The sequence below is a fragment of the Emydura macquarii genome, unplaced genomic scaffold (genome assembly GCF_026122565.2).
Source record: "Emydura macquarii macquarii isolate MOO-44397 ecotype Brisbane River unplaced genomic scaffold, CSIRO-AGI_Emac_v2 contig_1551, whole genome shotgun sequence".
Lineage (NCBI taxonomy): Eukaryota > Metazoa > Chordata > Testudines > Chelidae > Emydura > Emydura macquarii.
Genome location: NW_027131688.1, coordinates 6,959,477 through 6,980,369, shown reverse-complemented (window position 1 = coordinate 6,980,369; position 20,893 = coordinate 6,959,477). Strand labels below are relative to the sequence as shown.

General features: G+C 39.8%; 2 protein-coding genes across 8 annotated transcripts in view; both read left to right on the top strand.

The window, feature by feature from the left end:
* NIN (ninein) overlaps window positions 1-12,867 on the top strand; it is a 103,315-nt gene extending 90,448 nt beyond the window's left edge. For 2 of the 5 annotated variants that reach the window (XM_067554752.1, XM_067554751.1), the window contains exons 28-30: window positions 400-600; window positions 2,817-2,863; window positions 4,118-4,616. In XM_067554752.1, the coding sequence (XP_067410853.1) occupies window positions 400-600; window positions 2,817-2,863; window positions 4,118-4,250 (381 nt within the window). In that variant the 3' untranslated portion in view covers window positions 4,251-4,616. Of the gene's footprint in view, window positions 1-399; window positions 601-2,816; window positions 2,864-4,117; window positions 4,617-6,884; window positions 6,999-9,184 lie in introns of those variants that run through there. The other 3 variants (XM_067554755.1, XM_067554753.1, XM_067554756.1) reach the window with 2 other exon arrangements.
* A 2,178-nt stretch (window positions 12,868-15,045) lies between these two features.
* The window catches only part of SAV1 (salvador family WW domain containing protein 1), a 29,147-nt gene continuing 23,299 nt past the window's right edge, over window positions 15,046-20,893 (top strand). Inside the window, exons 1-2 of one of the 3 annotated variants that reach the window (XM_067554750.1) lie at window positions 15,046-15,413; window positions 19,542-19,985. In XM_067554750.1, coding sequence (XP_067410851.1) covers window positions 19,547-19,985 — 439 coding nt within the window. In that variant the 5' untranslated portion in view covers window positions 15,046-15,413; window positions 19,542-19,546. Of the gene's footprint in view, window positions 15,449-15,783; window positions 15,806-19,541; window positions 19,986-20,893 lie in introns of those variants that run through there. The other 2 variants (XM_067554748.1, XM_067554749.1) reach the window with 2 other exon arrangements.

Sequence of the window (20,893 nt, the reverse complement as noted above, 5' to 3'; positions counted from 1 at the left end):
AAATTACCAATGGCTAATTTAAGTTTGATGGGTTCTTACTAGTAACTAGCCTAAATTTTAAACTGAGCCCAGGAAAACATGGCTCAAAGTTCAGATTTCATTAGACTAAAACACAAATGCATGCAATTTTCCTGTTAGAAAACAAACAAAGCTTTTTTTAACCTTGTAACTTTTTACTGCGGGTAAAAAAAATACAGCTGTTGCAGAATAGCTAATACAGCCCATGTGTTCACCATCAGATCATGTTTGTTTGACTCAGTTATGCAGAAAAAGAGCTTGCTGAAGACTTGAAGCTGGTTTCCACTAGGGTCCTGTAGCATATGCGAACAGATGCCTGTTTTCTAAATATCTCTTCTAAACAACATCACTCCTGATGACGGGTTTTATTTTATTGCTCAGATGCTACGCGCGAACTCCAGTGTGATGCTTAGCCAACCCCCGCATTCTCGGGAGCTGCAGCAGCTCCAGCAGCAAGGCTGTACTATGGTGCCCAAGGAGCAGTTCCTGCAACTCCATCATCAGCTACAGCAGGCAGAGAGGAGGAGTCAACGGCTGCAGGAAGAACTTGAAAATAGACCCTCTGAAACAAACATGCCACAGGTACAACCCTCTTTACTGTGCAGCTTGAGTTAGAAAATGGTTCTGATTAGTTGTCCTCTTTTTTTCTGTTCTGATGTTATCCTTTCTCTGTTTATGCCAGTTCAAAAATAATGATCTCTTCCTAACACAGATATCTGTATGACACGCCTTCATTTTGCATATCATTTGACTGAGACTGTAGCTTAATTGTGCAGTCTAACGTTCCTGAGTATTAACCATTCCCATCTAGATATTTCTAGCTTTTCTCCTTTTAATCTATGTTTTTGATTTGACGGTGTACTGTTTTATTCAGATTGTTAATATGTGAGCAAGTATCGAACTATAATTTAAAGGTACAGCACAACTATAAATTGCACAAATACATGTATCTAAAACATACAGAACTAGCAAACTATATTACTGCCACAGGGAGTCTAGGAGTATCAAATGTTGCCTGACACAATACAGACACTTAAAAAAACCACTTCTGAAAATGTCACCGCAGCTTCATTATTGTCAGGTGCTAGGAGGAGAGCTTCTGGAAGGTGGTGGTATGATAAAGTTTATATACCATTTCCATTTCTGAAGGAAAACTTAAAATGTATTTTCAAAGCCTAAATTGCAACCACCATTCACATGAGGTTGTCATCCAGTTTCTTGTTCTGTTTGAACAATAAAGTATAACCCAAATGTGCAAGAAATCAGTTTATAGGCAATAATGCAGAAGCACTGGTAAGAAAGTTGGCATTTCCAGTGTAAACTACAGTTTGGGGAGTTTCTCTGCCACTTTAAATTGCTTCAAAAACAAAAGAGGTCCCAAAAGGTTGGTTTACCTTAGATGTAAACCGGAATGTTTGAATGACTTCCTTTTGTGGGGGAAGGTAGAGTTTCAGATAACTTGGATTAAAAAGAAAAACAACAAACTGCTGTAAACACTTTCCCCATATCTCTTAAATACAAAAGCTTAAATTTAAACATAGTCTTGCATGCAAAATACACTAAGCTCTGTGGCATTTTTTTTAAAACCTTGGGCTTTCAAAAATTGATTTTTTTTTGTTAAGTTAGTAGGAGGAGTTCTTGAACATGCTCAATTTATTTGTTTTTATCTAGCAATAGTGTTCTAAATTTCATGGGGTAAAAGAAACTTGTCACAATGCTATCTCTTCAGAATGGTATGAGAAGGTGAGGGGACCCTTCATTATTTACAGAAGTACAAAGTGTATCCTGGGAAAAGGAGTTAAAACACAGTATACTTTTTCAGCATAAAAATAATGACAATCAATTTATAATGCACTATACTTTGTGGTCTCAGTAACATGTAGGCTCTTTAGAAATTGGGGTGGGGTGAAAGGATAGCTCTATTGAAAATTCACACTCCTGCTAAATGCTATGTACTTGAATGGACTTTTTCAACAAAAATGACAAACCTCTTCTGTGATACTTGTAAAAAAAAATTGCATTAAATATTTAAGGATGACACACATCATCCAAAAGTAGATAAAGTAAAGGCAAGCATAGCAGGATGAATTAAATACACATTATATTGTATGTAAGGTCTTCTGTCAGGCACTCTGATGATGAAGAGGTGATGTTACCGTATGTTGAGGTCTTAGGTCAAAAAGAAGAGTGTGAAAGGTAGAGTAAGGTTTAATTTGGGATTTTGTTATTTAAAAGCAAACCAAAAAGCAGTCTTATGGCAGCCTCTGCAAGTTGACATACTGTGAACTGCCTTGAGTACCTAAGCTTGTTTATGCTCTTTTGAAAACATGAAAAAGTTTCATTGTTTGAGAGATCAAGCATAAACATGCTATAACTAGTGGTTCTGCAGGTGAATCACTTGTAAATCTTCCTATTGTGTATCTCTATAAAGCCTTTTTTATACTAGGGATGTAAAAGCCTAAGCATTTAAATGTTTAAACAATAATCAGCTGTTTAAATGTTTAAAACAGCTGATTATCATTTAAACTGGGGGGAAGGGAGCTGCAGCTGGCCTCGGCTCCCAGCAAGAGCAAAAGCAGCTGGGTAGCTCTTGCTCTAGATCGATTTTATTTTTTTAAATCTATTTTGTTAAACCGGAGCACTTTCCAGAATGGACAAGGACTAAATTTTTGTCAGCTGCTTCCAGTTCAGCACAAGATAGAACATTCCTTTGTAAAAACATCTTGCTGTTTTTTCTTAGTTGATTCCTAGGGTAACGTTTAGTTGAGAGCTTATCTACGTTTCAATGTCCCCTTTAGCATCTTGAAAACTTGCATCATATCCCCTCTTCACCATCAGTTCACCAGTGAGTACAATCCCAGATTTTCCATGCTATGTGTGTAAGTTTAACCCACCTAGCCCTGATGTTGCTCCTGCTGCTGCACTCCTATAGAACTTTTCTAGCTCCAAGGCCTTTCTTAAAATAAGGTGCCTAAAATTGAGCACAGTAAATATGCATACAAGTAGAGTGGTGTTGATAAACTTTTTGTTTGAGTTGTACTCTGTGCTCCTTTTCTGTCCCAGTTTTATTTGCTTTTTTTTTGGTCATAAGCCGTGTTGTTCTGTCCTAGTTCCATCTATAATTGCTCCCACGCTGTTGCCCTGCAAGATTGTTGTTTTTGTACTAATGACTTCAAGTGCTCTAAACTGAAACTCTTGAGCTGTCTTTGTTACTCATACTAGACCTTTCATGTACATTATTTTATTTTTTGGTCTGTCTGGTGCTGAGTGCAAACTTGGCTATTTTCCTGTGTCACATATACTGCAGACAGAATTGGAAATATTAGCCTCAAAAGCAATCCCTGTACTTTCACTTCCTCCTCTATATACAGTAACCTTACAAAGTGCCCCCTGTCACCTAACCAGTTCTTTTTCCATATGTTTAGAATCTGCACTTGCTTATTGCCACCCTTTCTAACATGCACTAATCTATCCAAAATACTTTAAAAAATTGATTGTCCTTCACATTATCCTGCCTTAAAGCAGTATGAACTCCAAAAAGCTTCCTCCAGATTGTTTTTTGAATTTGAAAAATGTAAATTGCAACTCATTGTAGTGAAACCCCTTTCAGTATCCAGTTTCAGCCTAGAGCAAATTTGTGTGTCCCAGGTATAGACTCTTTATAAACTAGGTTTATAATGGAAATACTGGGAACTCTTTTTTCATATAGTTGAATTAGACAGCTGCTGCTAGTCTCCCAAACAATCTTGAGACTATATACATATTGTGGCAGTTGTATTTCTCTAACCAGTAGTTTACTGCTTCATTTTTTCTAATTAGCAACTGCATAAAGTGAATTGACATTCCCCACCCCAAAAAAATTTCCCTGCAAAAACACTTTCTGAATGTCTTCTGCATTTGTGTAGTGCTGGTACTAATATTTAGAAAAACATAATTTGTGATTCTCTGCATGCTCTGTGATGACTGTTGCTTTTGTTTGTTTTGCTTTGCTTTGCTTTGCTTGCTTAGGTGGTGGTGGTTTACTTTAGTAGCAGTGTATATACTTTAAAAAAAAATCTTGATATCAGGGTGAAGTGTCCCACTTGCCTTCTTTCTCTAGGCCTTGCTACCGGAGCAGCGAGCAGTGCATGCAGATTCCTACAGGAGGATTGGGCACCTCTGAAAGCTTGGCTGCTAATGATCTGATTCCTTACAATGATAAACTTACATACACTCAAACTGGCATAAGCTGAGAAACTTGAGGATCAAATTATTCTGTGCTTTAAAAAAAAAAAATATTAAGCCTCTACAGTATTGTTTTTCCTATTTATTTGTGTAGAATCTATTTTGTGAAGAAAATTCACAAGCTGTCATTTTCAATTTGTTTTACACATCCTTTTTATTTATGTTATTTAAATTGTTGATTTGTTCAATGTGGAAAGAAATACACTATTTTTCTCAAATGGTTGTAACTATTTTTATCAAAAGGTACTAATTTTTATATATGAAATTTGAAGAAAATCTGGGTTATTTATACTGAGTTTTGTACAAGATGTATAAACTTTTTAACAGGGAAAGATGACGCTTTTTGATGTAACTGAGAAATAAAATGTTTTAAATATAACACTACGTCTTTTGTCTTACTAATGTATCATACGGTTCAAACTCACTACAGTATTTCAGCTTTTCTAAAAAAAAAAAAAAAAAAAAATGTTGGCCATAGTATTTATTATTACTGTTCTCTGATATTGCAGATGGGGATATTACATACTGTGTAATAACATGGACCCACATTCTGTCCTCCACTTGGGTGGGAGCTGCACATGCGTTTTTAGCAGGAGTTGCATGTGCCCATTTGATGAAGGAATTAGGCCTCAAGCATCCACTTCCTGTGCAGTGTTGGATTTAAAAACTGGGTGGGAAAAGTAGTATCCATTAATGACAGAAGTCCATCTCAAATCACAATTCTTAGTATTCCCATGTTTCCCAGCAGTTACTGTTTTTAAGATAGGCTTCAACATTATTTAAACAGATGTGTATAAACATTTACAGCTTTGTAGCCTAGCTCTTGTCTACTTGGAGTACAAGCTGTGTGAAACTTCTGTTTAAAAAACAAAAAAAAACTGTCTTGAACTCACTGAGGTTCACATCTTTTGAATGAACCTGACCTACTTGGAGTGCATTTCCTCTCTTCCTGTAACATCAAAAGAATGCTATATGGATGCATATGCTAATCAGGTCAAACTTAAGTTTCGATTGATGTTCTCAAATTCAGCTGATCACACAACTCAGGGATTACAAACCAGAACCACAAAAAAATATCTGCTGAGACCTGTACATTTTACCCAGTCATAACTGAGACACAAGTTGGGTGAGGTAATATCTTTTATTGGGCCAAATACTGTTGGTGAAAGAGACATTTTCAGGCTCCACAGAGGAGTTCTTCAGAAAGCTGTGGACCTTGAAATCTTGTGTCTTTCACCAACAGAAGTTGGTCCAGTAAAAGATACTACCTCACCATCTTGTCTCTCTCCCATCCTAGGACCAAAGCAGCTACAACAACAATACATACAGTTAAACGTATCAAATTATTCACGTCATGCCCTGACAGCCAAACAAAAATATTTATAACCGATTTTTCAGCGAATACTACTAAATGTAAAAAGATAAAAATATTTTGGGTAGAACTTGTTACAGTAAGTTCTGCTTAGTGCTAGATTTTATATTAAATCCCTCTGGAAAAGTATCCAATCCAACTGCATTATATACTACTTGCTACATGACTCGTGTGATTCTGAACTACTGTTTATAAGTATATATAAAACCCCTTCTATTGAGAATCTTTTGACACCTCTTCAGGTAAAATATAATACTAATTGCAATTCCCTCCATAATAGAAACTGTTCTAAATTAACAAGCAACTATTCTGCTCCAGTAAAATATACACACTCCAGCCTCTCGTTAGCGCCCCATCTCATGTAAAAAAGTGGCTTGCTTATGGGCCCCTTCAGCATTTAGAATTTTATCAGTGACTCTTGGCTAACACTCAGACGTCTTTAAAATATGGGTAACAAACTGGCATTTAAACTAACTCTTTTTCTATTTCCTTTCCTATGACTACTAATTACCAAAATGCCTCCAAATACCTTTCTTTACAATCTGCCTCCTTTTCCCATCTGCTCCAGGGAAATTGCAATGGACAGTCTGATTTTTGCAGGCACTCTCAAGGCAGTAAATTATTGTTTCAGCTGGTTTGTGAGTCCTTATTGCTGAAGAACTGACAGAAGGAGGCTGATTACATTTCTGAATAGCCAGAAGCCTGTAATCTACAGCTCTAATAAAGGGAGTAAAAAATCTAGTTTGGAGAAGTAGCAAGTCTGATCTTTTATTTTTAAAGACTGAAGGTTGTGGGGATTATTTGACATTAAAGAGACACTGTCAAACTTTATGCCTTAAAGTTTCAATTTAGTAAAAATATTTTACAAAATAAAAATATGTTCATTGATCTGATTTTTGTTCCCGTTGTAGTGAACGCAAACACAATAGAACTTTGTCTAGAACTTGAGAACCAAAAGTCAAAACTGTCAGGTCTGATTTTAATTGCAGTGAAAGCAAAAAGTAAATATGAAAGTAAACTAGATTTGTTAAATGTAGTAATCTAAGGTATTGCTAATAAGACTAAAATAATTTTAATGTTGACAGTGTCCCTTTAAAGTAAGTGCATAAATATTTGCCTACATGAACTGCATAATGGATATGAGCCCATCTTTTAAAGCAGACTCATATTGGCTGCCAACTTTGTCTCCTAGCCCAGTATCACCTGGGAGGAGACAAAAAGCAATTTGTATCTTTATGACTTAACTCTTACATAACTGTTCATCTTTTAGGGGGGCCATGCTCAGCTTTTAAAGATGATGGAAGAACGTATGATGGATGTTGAACAGAAACTGAAGCTTGTGAAGAGGCTTCTCCAAGATAAAGTGAACCAACTGAAAGAACAAGTAAGCCTTACCATTCCTCTCCTAGGATCTCTCATACCTTGTGTACAAATTTAAGCGAGCAAAGTATGCCAGACTGGCCTTTTGTTCAAAGTAGACTGTAAAAGCCCTTTATGCTTCTGCTAAATCACAGCACACTTGGTTAAAGATGTTTTTAAGGACCAGATTCTGGAAAATAAACCTCTCCAATTTGGGAGAAGGATCTTAATTGAGGAGTGGCTATACTTGGGAGAAGAGAAAGACAAGGTACTTTCCCAAAGATTACACTTTTGGGACATTCTCTCCAAGGATTTATAGCACATGACAGGAGAAAAACTTCCCCAGACATACAGCGTGGTCTTTATTTGTTTACCTTTATTAGGATACAAGCATTTTCTGAATTACCTATTCATCTCTTCCCTATTGGAAAAAACAAAATGCCTATGAAGTCCAGTGAGCTTTTTAGCAGTCTCACTAAATAAATTACACTAACACTCAAGTTTATTTCACAGTTCAGGGCTGAAAAGTGTACAGCTAAGATCTCTTATTTGGGAGACAGTAGATGAGAATGAGCAGATTCAATGCATGTAGACTAGTATATTGAGCATGGATGTGTACTTAATTTTCCTCTCCATGTCACAAATGGTGTGCACTCTTTCAATGCACATAGGAGTTCATGGTGAATGAAAATCCATTCTAAAAATCAGATTTTAAGTCTTGTATATGAATTATTTAACTTATATTAATTTTATATTCAGTCAGGCGGGCTACGTTTGGGGGATGTGCTATTAAATCAGATTACTCAAGAGGAAATTGAAAATACTTATCTTAGAGAACAGTCAACAGGTTTATTAAAAACTGCAATTTTTGTTGGCATATTAGATGCAAGTAGGTGAGACAGTTTTTGTTCCTTATAGTTCCCTCAGAATGACCCAATCTATCCACCAAAATCCACCAAAATCTATCCACCAAAAGCTGGAGATGACTGGTTTTAATTAAATTTAGTCCCATAGAGGTAGCTTTGCTGGACAGTTCCAAAATGCAGGCTTCACTATACAAGTGGCTGACCTGCATCTTAAATCCAACAAAGCTTCCAAAGGTTCAAAACCCAAGTGGCCAGAGAAATCGGAAAACTAAGATCTCCCAATCCTCAGGCGGCCAGGGCGGTCTCTGGGTTCACTCATTTTAATTTCATTTAAAGAGGAGCAGTGATTGGTAGACATCTCCAGAAATGGCAGCGAGGTCTTTCTTCAGCAGGGGTTGAGTGGAAGGAAGAGAAGAAGACGACTGTTGGTCTCCAGAAAGATTTGCAATATCTGGTAGTGAATTTGCCGGGCAGATTAATATGGCCAAGCATATGGCTAAAGCATTACATTCAAGTACCAAGAGTCTATGGCCAGAAGAGAATCCCTGAGCAGACCATGCTAGTTGTTCAGGTGAACAAGGGATTTGGGACAACAGTGCTGTGGAAGGCCCAGGCAGGGGGAACTATAGTCATTTGTGGGATCATCCCTGGAGTTCTGGACTCACTTGCAGTGGGACTCCCCTGTAAAGTGGGAGACCAAGAGATTTTACTCACCCACCCATGAATGAGGTGCAGTACTGTCAGACAGGGTTCAACTGCCCTTACCATAGCCCCAAATCACCCACCAAAGGGCTGCTATCAAATGAACAAAGAAGGCGTACTGGACTTATGGTGCACTTCACCCAGTTACGCAGGGGAAGCCTGTGTTCCAGAACTTTCCATCAGCTGTATCTATAGGACTGAGCGCACACGCCTAATTGAAGTCGTCTCCCACTGTGGGCTGATGGGTTCTTGTATGAGAATTTATCCAGCCTTAAGGAATTGAGGCATGAGTCTACAAACTCTTATATGCACTACTTACATGAGCAAGGGTTTGCAGATCTTGATTTGTGGATCTATAATACGTGTCTCATATCTGACTTTGCACAAGCTCTTTCCGCCTTCAAGGTACTAGTAGTGCCCATAAACACCAGGATATGTTTCATTTATAACGAATGGGAATATCCAATTTGGTATGTGCTTTTGCTGTTTATATAAAATCATCATGTTCATGCACTAGATGACTGCATGGATATGAGGGTGCTAACTATAAATTGAACCAGCAGCTTGCCTGAACACAGCACTGCTTTCACTTGTATCTCTTTATGTCTAAAGAGCTGGGAGTAATTTTTATATATTTATTTAGCTCTCCAAGAATACTAAAGCCGACGCAATGGTTAAGGATCTCTATGTTGAGAACGCACAATTGCTGAAAGCTCTGGAGATGACCGAACAGCGACAGAAAACTGCCGAGAAGAAAAACTACTTCTTAGAAGAAAAGATTGCCAACCTCAGTAAAATAGTAAAGAACCTGGCATCACCATCTTTGAATTCTACACCTCAACTAAGGTCATAGCAAAGCCATATGTGTATTCAAAAGCTCTTGCACTTTACTGAAATGTTAAGATTTCAGCTTCTCACTGTGTTGCCTTTTTGTATGATAGATGTTAGTTAATAGAGATCTCAAAATAGATCATTTAAAGTTAAAACCTAAACTGGAAGCTCCCAACAAACTTCTGGTCTTGCATTCCTAAACCACCTTCCTGCTCAGTTTTGTCTAAAACTACCCTATTCAGGGTTGTAGAAAAAAAATTCAGATCTGTTATTCTATGTAACTTATTTTATTTGTTTTGTTTTTAAATATAAACTCTGAATTTATTGTAGTGAATTAATTTGGTAACTCATATCTATATTGAAACCTAGGTCTAAGGGTGAACCTTTGCAACTCAGGTCTCAATTAATCTTCTTTAAAACATTCTGAGGCTATGTATAATACTTTACATTCTAAACTCATCAGATCATCTGGGTCATCTCTAGGTATCGTTGTCAGAATAATCCTTATTGGGAAGCAGACTTCCCAAATACTGCAAAATAGATTCTGGAGTTTCCCAAAAGCAGCATGCGCCAACTGACGCATTCGGCTTTTAGCCAGTTGATCAATGGCTGTTTCTTTCCAGGGTTCAACTTCCCTAGCGGTGGTTTAAACTTGGTAAATAGATACATAGCAGTATTTAATCCTGAGAAATGTCCCACGTGGTTGAGTGTGACAATGACTTACACAGCTGCAATTAAACACTCCTTTACAATTATATTCAGGGCCTTAAATTTTTTTCCTGGTGGAAGTAAGCTATATTAAACAGGAACAATCTCCACACGGAAAGTGTGATGTGGCTTCTACTTGAGTATTTTTTTTAACTAGACAAAGCACTGAAATGTATTTATGGAATAATCCTGAATTGGCAGGAGACTGGAGGAGGAGGACCTAAATAAACTCTAGTCTGTAATATCTATACCAACACTCCTGCAATGGTGTCGTCTATCATGGACCTCCGATTACCATACAGAATTCTGTTTGCCTTCAGTGGAACTCTGTACGGACAGGTCTCTGCTAGTGGATCCTGCTACAGGATCTGAGTTTGTGATTGTAAGGAGTTATATTTGGGGTCACCTCAGCAACTCAGGGAATGATAATATAAACTAGCTTCCTGCACTACTATAAATATGGAACTTAATGTCTGTATATGTACATTCAAGCTTTAGGAAACCTTGTTTATGAAAAAGCATGATAAACCAAACTGTATTATCTAATATGGCCAGATAAATATAGACTTAAGCCAACAAGATTTTATTTATTACTGGTGAGAGGAGGCCAGTTTGGCAGCAGTAGTGGGATTTGGAGAAAGGGTTAAAAAATGTTCAATCTCTGTGTGTTCAAACCTTTGTCTCTAAGACTGCCAGTTACAGTAGTATTTGTAATATGCAACCGTCCATTAGGAACTGGAATGAAACTGCCAATTCACTTGCCACAAGCCAGCCTTCAGAGAATGACTTTTAGTTCATACTGATTTAGCCAGGTGAAGCACTGATTTAGAAAGCCAATGGAGCACTGTCAAGACTGTTATACCTAAAAGGTTACCTATTAATTGGAAGGTGGAAGGATTAGATAATAGATACCTGGTGTAAGTCTTTCCTTGTACTGCCAATCTGCTCAGTTCCTTTATGCAGACAATATTGTGAATTTTACAAGAATCCAGAGAGATTTGTTTTCTTCCTGTGTACAGGAATGGAGCATAAAGACATGGTGAGAAAATAATCACCATGAATGCATGTCTGATGACAGACAATTCTGCACTATTTTCCTGTTGAAAGGATGCAATGAATATACAGGGTTTTATTTAAAAACAAAAATCAGCTTGCAGTGCTTACTTTTTATTCTTAAAACTTGTAAGGTATGTTGAACAAACTGTTTTAAAGGTAGACAAATTACAATGATAGTGCGAAAATACCTAGGAGAAAATACAAAGCAAGAAAACCTTAGTTAGAAATTATTTCACCGCTGTGCTGTCTGTGTCCACTCTCAATCTTTTATCTTGGTAAATAATCTCTCAAACTCGAGGGCTTGCGTACATCATTATTTCATTGATTGCAGAAGCTGTCTTTATTATCACAAATTACATTGAAGTAAATTGGAGTTTCCTTTTAAAATTCCAAAGAGTGTATATATTTTGCTTCTGCTAATATTGACCAGTTAGCTGGATAAGTCACACACACAATTTGTTTTGATGCATGGGCAATTGGACTAAAATGTGTGTTGACAATAAGGAAATTTAGCACACCTCTTTAAGGCCATGTCTAGCTTAGGAAAATAGGCAGCATTTTTTAAATGGCAGAGTAGACAGGGTTCAGATGGCTATGACATCCTAGAAAAAGGTGTTAGATAGCACTTTTTAATACAGTTTATTTTCCTAGGTTAGACATGACCTAATGTTTAAATACGTGGCAAATTGTCAGACATAGGGATATTGAAGTAGATTGTCCTTAAACTGCTGAGTAATTAAACAAAATCTCACATGGATGCTTTTTTAAAAGGAGACTCCTAACCCAAATTTTGACACGCTGGCACTTACTGTCTGTTGGGTTTAAAAAAACCCAAACAAACCACTAATCAGAGTTTCTAGAATATAATCAATGTCAAAAAGGTGGTGCTAGAACAGGTAACTTTAGTTGCAGGGATAGTGGAGAGGAGTAAATGCACAGAGATTGATTTCTCCCCTTTCTCTCCCAATCTATTTTTCCCTTTATGTATTTAACTTCAAAAACTAATCCCACCACTGAGGAGTTGGGAGATGCGGGGCAAGGAGGGAGTTTAGCCTCCCTTGTTCAGGCAAAATTCAAGTTAACTACACTGGGATATTTGTATGAATAAAGAGTTTTCAAAAGAGCCCTTTGACATTGCACCTTCCATTATTAAATGCTGCTTAGAGCATCTGCCAGAAGGGGTTGCTTGAGAAGCAGTTCAGGGCACACTTCTTCCCCAGGTGGTATACAGTGGTAAAGTTGAGGACTCAAACTCTGATGCCCCAAGTCAATGAAATATGTGCCTGCCCATTGGGCTGGCACAGTTACTTGCATACACTTTCTTTTTTACAGTGTTTGAGCCAATGGATATACACCTATTAAGATATTAAGTATTTATAGTCTTCAATGCCTGAATATAAAGTTAGAAGCCTGGCTATACAATACAGGCATTTTAAGAATGCCAAAATCTTTAATAGCAAACTAATGTACGCTCAACAAAACTTGAACTACTAGGCCTCAATCAAAACAATGTGTCTTGCCAATTCAAAAATACTTTAAAAAACATTGTAATAATATTACCATAGTTTCCTACACCGTGCTGTGTGAATCACTGTGAAGATAAGTGTTTGGGGGTTGGTTTTTTTGGTAGGGGATATATATGAATTAATTCCACACAACTTAAGGGGATTGTGTTGTATCTGCACAATTAAGGAGCTGTTTGTCACATATTAGCACTTTTTCTTCACTTGAGGCTGAATTTAAATTCAAAGAAAATAAATTATTTGAATTCATCAGAGCAAAAGGATTGTAACCCAACTGACATTTGACATTTATGGATATTATATAAAATGGAGTAAGGGAACAGTGTGCTTTAGCAGGGAACAGTAAAATCCTTTGGTACATCATTCTCAAGGAAATTACATCATTGTTATAACTGCATTCTGTTGCTTTGCTTTTGTTCAGCGTTCCCACCCATTAATAGATTCTATTCCCACTAAATGTCAAATGCTGTAATTAGTGATGATTAACTTCTGTAGAGATGAAGACTAATGGGTTTATTTTTATCAAGTTTGCATTGTATTATATCAGTGTAACATACTGTATTACAACAGTTGTCTTTATACCATCATGTAAAACAGAAAGATGAACTGACATATACATTGTTTATACTGAAATTAAAAATATAAATTGCTGTACTCACTACCTGCTTTTGGTTTTTTCTTGCATGAAAATATTTTGAGTATTTTGCTGTGGAGACCAATAGCTCTATTCAGTTGTAATTCATATGCCTGTACTAATCAAAGCTAAATTTTAACTGGATAAAATAATCAAAATGGACAGGTTTGCAGTTAACAATAAAAACATTATGAATTTTCCAGTATGGAGAAAAAAAAAGTTAAACCAGTTTAGGGACCAAAAAGCCAATTAATAATTAAACTACCTCTTAATTTATTTTTACTGTAGCCTGTTCTCATCCTCCACTGTTTTCTCCCTTAGTCATTGCTACAAGTCTAAATATTTTTATTAAAGAGCTAATCTTTAATACACAATTATTTGATTGCATTGCTATTGAGAAAATTATTAAAATATTTAGAATTTAGGATCAGATTTTCCCCTCGTTTTGTGTAGGACTTACTTCAACGAGGCTTTTCTATTGTTAAGAGATGAATGAGCTTCCTCTAATTTACAGTACTGGAGGATTGGTTTCTATGCTGTTTTTGGTGCTGGTGTACTATGACCACTGCCTATCATGCTGACCAAATATGATTATTCTTTCCTTGTGTGCTCCCTGTCTGTATCTGTTTGTTTGTCCCTTGTCTTACACTTAGATTGTAATCGCCTTGAGGCAGGGACTGTTTTTTGTTGTGTCCCTCCATCACTTAGCAGCCAGGACCCCATTGTGTTGCTGTAATACTACTACTAATAATAATACGTAGCTTGCACATCTCAACTAGCTTTGGAACATGCCCGTCCATAGGGGTGCTTGCTTCTTAATGCCATGGCCGAGCGTTCACACTTGATGCGTGCCAGGGGCGTGGTACTCCAGGAATGCGATGTAGGGCTCTGGAGAAGAGAACAGGCAATGGGTAAGAATTCAGCTGCTTGAGGGAGTTCCTTGCACCCCAATAATTTAATATGGCTCCCTCCCTAGTAGGTGAGGAGCCCTAGGAATGGAACAGAAGCATGGAAGTGGCAGGTCCCGCTGTCAACCCATGGCCTGGCCCGCACTGAGAGGGTGTGAGCTGACACAGCGTGGGTACCCCGCGCAGGTCCCCCACATGGGGGGGAGGGTACACTTTACCGGGGCCCGCAGGCCTGGGGGGCTCAGCCCAGGCTGCAACCCCCATTACCATGAGGAAAACATGTTCCTGGCTCATGGGATTGTGGATATGGGCCTGTTCCAAGTGTGTGCTGGGCCCTGATCCCGCGGCGTGCCCCTTCCATGGGCCTCGACGTCTCCTCCCCTCCCCTCCCCCTCCTCTGGCTTTGTTCGTGCCCCTCCCAGCAGGAGCGGCCCCGGGCCTCTCCCCCCGCCTGCCCGCCCGCCCGCCGCCCCCACCGCACGGCGGCAGCCAGAGGCGCCCGCCTGCCCCGCTCAGCCCCAGAGCGGCTCGTGCTCGTCGTCCCGCCCGTCCTGCTCTGTGTGGGGGGGGGAGGGGAGAGGACGACTCGGTCCCGGCCTGGCTCCGCCTCCCGAGTGGGGGCCCCTCCCCGTCCCCCTACTGACTCAACGGCCATGGAACCCTCTGACCCCAACGTTCCACGCCGGGCAGCGCGGCGTGCCAGGAGGCAGGAGCCGCTGAGGGGGGCGGCCCTCCCCGCCGCAGGGGGGCGCTGCCACGGAGCCCCGTGTCCAAGGGAGGCAGCGGGCGCGCTGCCCGTCCCGTCCCCCAGAAGGCTGTGCGCGGAGCGGCGGCGGTGGTGGTAGTAGGGGTGGTAGCGGTGGGCGGGCGCGCGCGCGGCCTGAGGCAGGGGGCGGCCCTGCACGTGGCGCGTGGGTCGGTCACACACACTCCGGCGCGGCGGCCTGGCCCCGCCCGTTGGCTCCGGCACCTGAAGGGCGAGCGCGCGCGGACCCGGCGGCCCTCATGGCATGCCGGAGCGGGGTGAGCGGCCGGGAGCTGCGGCGGCGGCGTAGCGCCGGGGGCCGGGCGGAGTGAGGCGGCCGCGCGGGCCCGAGCCCCCCCTCCCCGGGTGCGGGGACGGACGGACGGACGGACGGACGGAGGGAGGGGGATGCTGTCCCGGAAGAAGACGCGCACGGAGCTCTCCAAACCCGGCGAGGTGCAGGGCAAGTACGTGAAGAAGGAGACCAGCCCGCTGCTCCGCAGTGAGTGTCCGGGGCGGCGCCGGGCCGGGCGGAGCCTTAGCCCGCGGGCTTCGGCGTGGGGGGAGCGACCCCCGGGGGGGGGGCAGTGGGGAGCGCGCTCTGGGTCTGGAGTCATGAGGGAGCGAGCGAGGGTCCCCACCGGGGGGCTGTGGGGAGCGAACCCCGGGCTGGAGGGGGCGGGAAGAGCCTCCCCCGCTCGTGCCCTGAGCCTGGAATCTTCCTGGCGCAGGGGGGAGGCTCCGCACCCGCCCCCCGTCCCCTCCTGGGGGCGTCCAGTGACCCCCTGGCCTGTGGCGCTGGTAACACCTCTGCCCCTCGGCTGAAAGGTGGACTAGCTCAGGTGCATGTGAATGGCAAGTAAGCGCCACTGTATAGAAATTGCACATCTTTGAGTTGTCTTCTTTCCCAGCCTGGGGGGGAGGTGTGTTTTATTTTAAGTCAAGGCTTCAGGGCAGGGACTGTTTTTCTTCAGTGTTTTGTTTATACACGGCTGAGTGCAATGGGCACCAAGCCCAATATGGGAGGGTTTTTTTTGGGCATTACTCCAATCCCAATAAATCGAATGAAAACGATGTCTATTAAAACTTCGGAGGTACTACACCTGCCCACAAATCCTCTAGCCAGCTGGGATGCCATGGTATTTACAAAAGGTGGTTTTTACTGGCTAAAATTGTGGTTTCTACTAGTTAGTTCCAGTTTAAGGTATTTAAAAACTGCTTTGTTAGTGCACATCACATTGTACTTAGGTTGAGTTACCTATTCAAACTGGTTATAGAAGGCTGTAGATTTCGGAGATTAATTTAGGGTTGTACAAATGAAAAATAAAATTGCAGTGGACATAATACTAATGTGTGTAACTATAATACTGAATGTCTATACATTTGGTTTGGTATTTTCTCAAGGAAGTTGTCATGACTCATTTGACAGTTTTCAATTTTATGTAAACAAAAGTTGAAAACATTTGATTATGTGAAAGTGACAATAATGCAGAGTTGTAGAGTTGAAGCATTAAGTAATCAGAAGCATGCAGAGCTTCAAACTACCAGTCCAGGTCCATTTGGCCATGCAGGATTCTGTAGCAGAAGACCATCTCTGATATAGTGGATAGACCAATTATGTTCCTCGGTTTTGAGTGGATGTATCCAATGTTTGAAAAGACTCATTCTTTGCTTGCGGAACTTGCTGGACACTGATGCAGTTATTTTTACCAGTTTCCTATTTAACCCTGATTTAAACCAGATTTTACCAACACCCTGTTTTAAACTAGTTTTTCCCAGGAAATTGTCAATCCCACTAGCCAGCATTTGTGGTTTTAAAATCTCTCTCCCCCCACTTTTATTTTTTTTTTGTAAATAAGAAAAACAGGATTCCTTTCCTTGTTGCTCTGCGGGGAAGACTTAGGAGAACAGGGGAAACTGACTCTATGGAATATACACAAGTTATAAATGTACTTTGTTTACAAACTTTTCTAATCTCTCATTTCAAGTAATAGTTAGTTACTTGTAGAAGACTATCTTCTTCACACACGTGATTTTTGTTTTGTTTTGTTTTTTTAAAGTTCACAATGTTCCTTTAACTTGTTTGGATGAATTGGAGCAGTTCACAGCTCTCCTAAAGTCAGCGTTAATTTTTGCAAACTAAGGCTATATCTTCACTGCCAAAAAGATGGGGATTTTACGGTGAGATAACTAATATGTGATATTTATCTCACTGTAAAATCCTAGTGGAGACAAAGCATATGTAGTTTTTACCAGATGGTAGTTAGGCAAGGTCAGCTGTGGTTGACCTGGTGGCTCACCTCTACTAGAATTTTACAGCGGGCTAGTTAATGTAAATAGTTAGCCCATGGTAAAAACACCTTTTTTAACAGTGAAGAGGAAGCCTAAGTGTGACAGCAGTGAATCATTTTTTGGAGTCTTACCTTTGTGATTGCAAGAGCTGGAAACTTACAGTTGGAAAATGAACTTTGAACTCTTCAGAACAGGTTGTGTGTTCTCTGAGGTTAGGAATGTGTTAGTTTTAACATTTTAAAACTGTTAATTTACAGTATGATATTGAATTTGTGTGTGAACTAAATCATTTCAGCCATTTTAGTAAAACAAGAATTTAAAAATTCTATTCACTGTAACAATAATCTGATAACCAGTTTTGCACGTACAACTCAAAAAATGGCCAAAAGTGTAAAGTAATAGCATATTATTACTGTATTTCCCAGTGAGAAAGGAGACAGACTAGATTTAAAAATAAAATATATAATATTTTTAAGTTTGTAGAAGTTTAAAGTTGTCTATGCATTAGAAATGTTCTCCGTATTTTGTTGTGAAATAACAATACATTGTGTGCTCTCAAGTGTCATAGCACTTCTTATAGCAAATTATTTAAAAGACAGATTTCAGAAACATTGAATACATTGGCATGTTTTTTCCTCCTAAGTGAGGCCCTGCCCATGCAGGGTTGGTGTTTTGCTGCAAGCCCAGTAACTTACTATTTATGCTTTATGCCATTGTTGGATAGGTGCTGTGTTATATTGGTGAAATAATATATAACCTGATAGAGGCAAGATGGTGTAGATTCTGAACCAGTAGAACAATTGTCTTATGGCAGTTTCCTTAAAGCTGAGATATTAAATGCAAAGATACATTAATGTAACATTAAAGTTGAGAAGTTAAACACGCAGAATTACAGCATTGCTAGCTAGGCCATGTTATATACCTACAGTACAGCATATATTCTATTCCTGGCTGTGTACCACAGGCTTCCTGTGAGACTGTAGGCAAGTCGCTTACATACTCACTCACTGTAAGTACCTAAATGCAGACCCCCTGATAGGGAGTTGGGAAGTTTGAGTCCTGTTCTGCCACTGACTTGCTATGTGACAAGTCACATGAACTCTGTGCCTGTTTCTCCTCTCATCTTTGCCCTGTCTTGTGTATTTAGATTGTAAGCTCTCCTGGGCAGGAATTGCCTCTTACTGTATGTGTATATGGTGCTTAGCTCAATTGTGCTTCAGTCTCAGATAGGATCTTTAGAAGATACTGAAATACAAATTCCAGAGGGGTAGCCGTGTTAGACATCTGACGAAGTGGGTTGCAGCCCACAAAAGCTTATGCCTACAGAAATTTAATTTGTTAGTCTTTAAAGTGCTACAGGACTCTCGTTGTTTTTACTGAAATACAAAAAATTTATGTAGTTTGCTTTTATACCAAGAGACCCAGGGCATGTCTATGCTGCTGTCGTGGCAGGCGTCAATGCAGCAGCATTGATTGAACAGGTCTGTGCAGACCTGCTCAGTCAATGGAAGAGCACCCGAAAGGCAGAAGGTAGTATTGATGGGAGATTCTCTCCTGTCAATGTAGCGTTGTGAAGACGCCACGCTGCATAGACGTAAGTACCTCGATGGGAGATACGCTAGTTACATGACGTAACTAGCGTATCTCACATTGACCCAGTGCAGCAGTGTAGAACAGCCTTCTGTTGTGCTACTCACACAGTGTAAAAGCCTCTCTTCTAAAGAGCTTACAAACTAATTAACTTCTTTGCCTCAATTTTTTGGTCTGTAATTTCTCTCAGGTCAGGTTGGCAGTGACCTTAAGGTTTTTCACCTTCCTCTGCAGGGCGCAGTCATTTGCCAGGATCTCACTTAATCAATTTCCATGCTATTGATAAAGTCTTGGGCATTGGTGCACTTTGGTACCTCCTGTTCTCTCCCAGTGGCACACAATAGTTTAGTCTCTTGTGGGCTGTAATAATTTGGTTTTATTCCATATGTTGAGTTTAGTGTGTGTGGCTGCAATATGTTGGTGGCTCGTGATATATATGAGGTCAGACTAGTTTATCTGGTGGTCCTTTTGGCTTTGAACTCTGATTCTGTATATTTGTTTCGTTGATATTAAAAATACATTCTTCAAGCATATTTTGTGTTGTTTAAAAAGACTGAGAGAATATTGCTGTGAAAACTTCAGTTTTGAATTTCCTGATTTCTACAGGCTAATTTAGCTTTATGGTCAATCAGTTAGCATACCTATTTTGCACTTAATTGGGACATTTGTTGTAGTGAAGTTTGTATTTAAGTTACAAAATTTTACTCTTACAGATCTGATGCCTTCATTTATCCGTCATGGTCCAACCATTCCAAGACGAACTGATATCTGCCTTCCTGACTCAAGTTCTCCTGCCTACGCTGGTGGTGGGGATGGAATAGTTTCAAGAAATCAGAGTTTCCTTAGAACTCCAGTTCAGAGGCCACCTCATGAAATAATGAGGCGAGAGAGCAACAGACTATCTGCGCCTTCCTATCTTGCAAGAAATTTGGCTGATGTGCCTCGGGAATATGGCTCTTCATCCCAATCCTTCTTACCAGAAGCGAATTCTGTTACCGAAAATGGAGATGCTGGTGCCCGCTATTACTATGATCATTTTTATGATGGTCAGAGGAGACATCAACTAAGCGATCGTGTACATGAGGACTATAGATATTATGAACACAGCAATGATCTCTTCCAAAGGATGTCACAGAACCAAGGGAGGCATACTTCAGGTAAGTGGTTATTTTAAATAATGTGTGAACTGAGAAATACTTTTGCAACAGAAATACTTCTTAATGATGCTCCTGGTCATGTCTTTTTTATTGGTGTTGCGCTATTTACTCTAGTTTTCCTATTTTAATTACTTTTCTGAAACAAAGTTTGCTTGTTTATATTTATGGCAACCAGGAAATGGGGCTACATATATTCTGTGGAGAAGGGAAGGGAAGTGAAATGTGCATGTTTTTTTTTTTAAAAAAAAGGGGAAAAAAAGAAAAGTGGGGGAAGGGTAAGATGAAAACTTTGTTTTAAAGGTACTTTGTAGGATGGCATTTTAATATTACATTTATTTAACTCCTGACAGAATTGGAAATATCTTATGTTTGTCCAGGCTTAAGCTTAATGTTGTATTTTGTACAAATATACATCTGTTAAACATAGATTATACCATTCTTCAGAAGCCACATAGTTTTTATTTCTTTAAATAAAGTGATACTTAAAACAAAATTAAAAATGCAGAAGTATGTAATTGTGTATTATCTTCTACTATAAATGACCTATTTTCCCTCCACAAATTAAAGCGTTAAAATTAATACTGTATTTTAACTGAGTGCAAAAGGAAAGCCAAGTGAGTTGTATTCTGAGCCTGGATTAGAAAGTACTCTTCTCCTTAAATTATGAGCAGCTCACTCAAAATACTGATGAGGTAAAACGATCTGTCACAATTAATTTTGGGTCACTTGCACATTTTAATTGCATTTGTTAAAGTACAGTAAGAATTTATATGAATCATATTTGCATTCTTAAAATACATCCACATGGTAATAGCATAGATATTAGTTGGCTTGCGTTAGCCAACTTTCAGTGGACTTTTGTGGGTTGTAATTTTGTTTATAAACAATGTGATGTCAAATACCACAAG